The sequence below is a fragment of the Mus pahari genome, chromosome 10 (assembly GCF_900095145.1).
Source record: "Mus pahari chromosome 10, PAHARI_EIJ_v1.1, whole genome shotgun sequence".
Classification (NCBI taxonomy): domain Eukaryota; kingdom Metazoa; phylum Chordata; class Mammalia; order Rodentia; family Muridae; genus Mus; species Mus pahari.
Window position 1 is genome coordinate 51,988,289 of NC_034599.1, and position 5,032 is coordinate 51,993,320.

Here is a 5,032-nt window from a genome sequence, read left to right on the forward strand (position 1 = left end):
AGTGCTGGGATTAAAGGTGTGCGCCACCACGCCCGGCTTTTTTCTCGTTTTTTAAGATAAGGTTTCTTACAGCCCAGATTGTCCTTGAATTTGCTATGTGGCTGAGGGTGACTTAAATGTCTGGTCTTCCTGCTTTATCTTCCAATTGTTGGGATTATAGGCAAGCACCAGCACATCAAATTTGAATACTGGAAGTGGAGCAAAGGTTTCCCAAGTACTAGACAAGTATCTGTCAGCAGAGCCGAATTTCCAGCCCCTAAATGTTTTCTTATCTGTAATTTTACCTATCGTTGCTTTATTTCTCTGTCTCCCTGTTCAGGGTAAGTTTTATAGATTGATGATAATTTTTCTTGTTTACTAAGTTGAAGTATTTATACTGCTTAGAGAAAGTGCATTTTACATTGCTCAGTTTCCTTATTTGGGGATAAAGCAGTTAGCTATATTGATTTTAAGACAGCTTCCACCCTTTTCCCCATTTACTTGTTTTGGTTTTAGAAACAGGCTCTCCCTCTGTAGTTGACCTAGAATCACTGTCTAGTCCCTATGGTCCTCACACTCTGACCAGTGCCTCCTGCCCTAGTCCTGTAAATGCTGGGAATGCAGGCATGATTTTCCCATTCTTGGCTCTGATTGACAGTTTTGAAATGGGAGAACAGAAGTGCTCTGAAAATTTATTATTAATGTTATTATTACATTTTGAGAATAGCTCTGACAGTTCTGGAACTTACTGCATAGATCAGACGAGCCCAAAACTCAGAGCTCTACCTGCCTCTGCCTCCTTAGTGCTAGGATAAGAGACATGTGCCACCATGGCCAGCTTAAATTGAATGATTTTTTTTTTTTTAATTTATTTATTTTATTTTATTTTATTTTTGTTTTTCGAGACAGGGTTTCTTTAATTTATTTATTTTTATTTACATGAGTACGCTGTCACTGTCTTCAGACACACACCAGAAGAGGGCATCAGACCCCATTACAGATGGTTGTGAGCCACCGTGTGGTTGCCGGCAATTGAACTCAGGACCTCTAGAAGAGCAATCAGTGCTCTTAACCACTGAGCCATCTCTATAGCCCCAAATGATTTTTAATATCTGTTAAACATTAAATATAGATGGGCTATCACATCAGTAATTCCCTTTTTCTTAATATCTTTTTTTTTTTTTTTTTTTTTTTTTTTTTTTTTTTTTTTTTTTTTTTTTTTTTTTTTTTTTTTTTTTTTTTTTTTTTTTTTTTTTTTTTTTTGGTTTTTCAAGACAGGGTTTCTCTGTATAGCCCTGGCTGTCCTGGAACTCACTTTGTAGATCAGGCTGGCCTCGAACTCAGAAATCTGCCTGCCTCTGCCTCCCAAGTGCTGGGATTAAAGGCGTGTGCCACCACGCCCAACTTTTTCTTAATATCTTTATGCATGCAGAAACACATGTATGCTTTTATGCATTTATGTTATTTCTCTAGATGCATTTGAGGGAGAATGCACAAACCTTAATTTGTCTGTATTTTGTTCACCTCAGGTTTCAGCTGTGCCGCAAAGTTCTGGCAGTCATGGGCCCGCCATAGCAGCAGTTCATAGCAGCCATCATCACCCAACAGCTGTCCAGCCTCATGGAGGCCAGGTGGTCCAGAGCCATGCCCACCCAGCACCACCAGTTGCACCAGTACAGGGACAGCAGCAATTTCAGAGGCTCAAGGTAGCTTTCTATTTCTTTCCTTGACTCACGTTATCTTCAGCAGGAAATAATGCCTTAACTTAAGAGAGTAGGGTTTGAATTGCAAGAAATGTTTTGTTTTTGTTTTTGAAACTTACATGTTATTTCCCTTTTTATCACCAGTGCCTGATCCTAGAGAAACATACACTCAGAAAGTGTTGGCTGTATGAATGCCTAACACTCAAGTATAACAGAATCGGAGGGTTGTTGGCCGTAGAAAAAGAAGTACCAGTTTGAGATCCTTTCTTTTAGACTCAAGTTCTTAGTATTATAAGAGTTTAATTGAGTACACATGTCTGGGCACAGAGCAGTTTCATTATAGCAAGTTAGTATCATAATACAGCTCCGAATTTTTCTTACTGCTCTGAACAGCTGGGTTTGTGGGCATCTTTAATAAATCCATGCTTAGTGAAGCACCCTTTCTACTTTTAAAGCACCCATTAGTGAATGAAGTGTCAGTGTTTGTTGTGTTCAGATAAATCCAGTGTGGTGCTTTGAAATGCATCTACAGAGCACTGTGTTCCCAATTAACCTTTTTGTCTCATAATTATTTTGAAATGTGTGACTTTTGTAGCAGTTGCTTAGTTCTCTGCTTTTCTGATTGACCCTTAGGTAAATCTTTCTGAAATCAAGTGCAGAAAATGCGAGCTAAAACTGAAGATGTTTTATCTTCCTTTGGTTGTAATAGCCAAATTTTGTCTAATTGTATGTAGTGGTTTGCTTTCTGGGAGTAAACAGCTTACCCCAAAGTGCATATGTGTGTCAGAATGTCTAGTTTGATTTCCCTAATATAGCAGTCGTCCTCTTCCTTGAAAACTTGCTTTCTGCTATTTTAGTTATCCACAGTTAACTGGTTGAAAACTTGAAATAAAAAATTTCCAGAGTAAGCACTATATAAAATTTGAATACTGTGCCATCACAAATAGTGTTTTAATGAATTCTCACACTGCCCATCCTCAGTGGGATGGAATTCATCCTCTACTCAGTATGCACCTTCCATATCCTGCCTGTTAGTCAATTAGAAAGTCAGACCATAGGTAGGCCCAGTTCCAGAACAGTGATTCTCAATGAAGAGAAGCCATGCAGTGCTTCCTTTAAGGTAAAAATGTGATGGTTCTCAACTTGATAAGGGAGGAAAAATTATAAGCCGAGGTTTGTAAGATAGAAGGTGTTATCTTTATTAATTTTTACTGTGCTTAGTTTATAAGTTAGACTTTACCATAATATGTTTGTAAAAGAAAAGGCTTGTGTAGTAGGGTAGAATTCAGGGTTCAGCCAGGTTTCAGGCATCCGCTGGAAAGTTGGGAACTGATTCCAGTCTCCAAGGGTTCTAAGTGTCTCTGCTGCTTAGCCGCCTTCTCCTTGATCCCGGCCTTATTGACGTCCATTCTTGAAAATGTAATATTTGCCGAAGCACACTGCGTACCATGTAATAGCATAATGGACACAACAGTTGAACAAAGGGAGGAGTTTTATGAAATTTGCTTTACTGAGGAGTGGTCTGTAAAGAAAGTTATTTTGTGCTCTTTGGGAGCCCAATGCAAGTCCCAGAAATACCAGCAGAACAGATGTGAGCTCTCAGCTACTGCTCCAGCTCCAGTCCTGCATTGGGCTTCTAAGCCCACACTTACTCCAACAAGGCCACACCTCCTAATGCTTCACAAACGTTGGTTCATTGGGGACCAAGCCTTCAGATATGAGCCCATGGGAGTCAGTCTTGTTCAAACAATGAGAGAGAAAGACACACATACTAAAACGGAGAGTGTTTCAAAGCACGACGTGGTTATGATGACTTTAATTACAGCACTTGGAGGCAGAAGCTGGTTGATACCTGTGACTTAAAAGCCAACCTAGTCTACATTGCTAGTTCCCTGCCAGCCAGGGTTATATAGTAAAGCCTTGACTTTAAAAGAAAAAGAAAAAAAGAAGAAAAAAAAACAACAAAAATACCCACAACAAAACATTGTTCACCTATGGCAGAAGGTAGAAGGCTCAAAACATGACAGTTTCCTCCAACTCTTCTACCATGGCACTGTCCTCATTCATGGTGTCTGCTTCTGTAGGCCCCATTTAATGCTATCAGAGCAGGAGCAGAGGAGAAAGCTCAGCTGATGCACTCAATTGAATCTCCAGAATTCACTTTTTAAAAACTGTGGACAGTGGTGTGTTTGCTTGTAATTCCTGGGGAGACACATAGACCAATCCTTGAGGCTCAACTAGCCAGCAAGCCTGGCCCACTTGGGAACTTCTGGGTGAGAGATTTTATCTCAAGAGAACTTACCTGAGGACTGACCTAAGGTTACTTTGACCCCTCACACATGAATACTATCAGAGAAGAGAAGCAATTAGCTTTTGTCATGGACTCTGTGGGTGTAGCTCAGTGGCAGATTCTGGTTTAGTATATTCAAATTCCTGTCTTCTACTGTTAGCACAGCAGGGGTGAAAACCCGATTTTCAGTTTGGTGCTAAGGAGTATAGGTACGTAACATAGTGCGTATGATAATCCACCACCACCACCACCACCACCACCACCAGAGGATATGAACTAGGACTTAGCATAGAGCATACAGGAGCCCATGGATTCAATTCCCAGCTATACAAAATGGGAACCTAAAGCACATTTAGAAAGATTAGACATACAAGTTTTAGAGGACTGTCACACTATAACATAACTTAATGGTTTATTTGGGCATAAACATTTTATTTCATAGTATATCAAAATATTGTAGCTTATGCCAAAATCAGATATTTCTTAATCCTAAAATTTGAAATTTTGTACAATTTAAAATATTATCTCAGAGTATAATACTTGGCTATCGCCTAAGTGTTATCCTAAATTATATTTATATTATTTCTGGCCTTTCAAACTCATTCCTGTTTGTGACACTTTGAATGCTTGCTTTCCCTTGTCTCTTACATTCAGTTAGTCCTCAAATCCCATCACTTCTCCCTAAAAGCTTTTGAATCTGTTGAGTTTTCTGTTCTTTTGACCTGTACTGTAATCAAGCCATCAAAGGTGTGCGCAACTACTACCTGGCTGGTTTTGGTTTAGCAAGTAAACTACATGAGACTGTAACCTTGCTTCCTCATGTTTGCTAACGTGTACTTATCCTTGGCTTTCAGTTTATAAATCACCTCTTGGGTTCCCTCAGTTTGGAGGAGAACGTGCTGTTATGGCCTTCTGTGATTGTTTTAGGGTTACCACTAGACATGAGTAAGTTTCTGTGGAGTTAGGGTTTCAGCTTGTTACTGAGTAAGTAATGCCTGCGTTGGTTCTGCTGTGTTATTTCTTTTTTTTTTTTTTTTTTTGGTTTTTTGAGACAGGGTTT

At 39.4% G+C, this 5,032-nt stretch overlaps 1 protein-coding gene across 6 annotated transcripts in view; it reads left to right on the top strand.

Moving 5' to 3' along the window:
- Window positions 1–5,032, top strand: part of Sin3a (SIN3 transcription regulator family member A) — a 57,682-nt gene that overhangs the window by 17,117 nt on the left and 35,533 nt on the right. For all 6 annotated transcript variants that reach the window (XM_029543786.1, XM_021208148.2, XM_021208146.2 and 3 more), the window contains one exon: window positions 1,509–1,685. In XM_029543786.1, coding sequence (XP_029399646.1) covers window positions 1,509–1,685 — 177 coding nt within the window. The remainder of the gene's footprint in view (window positions 1–1,508; window positions 1,686–5,032) is intronic.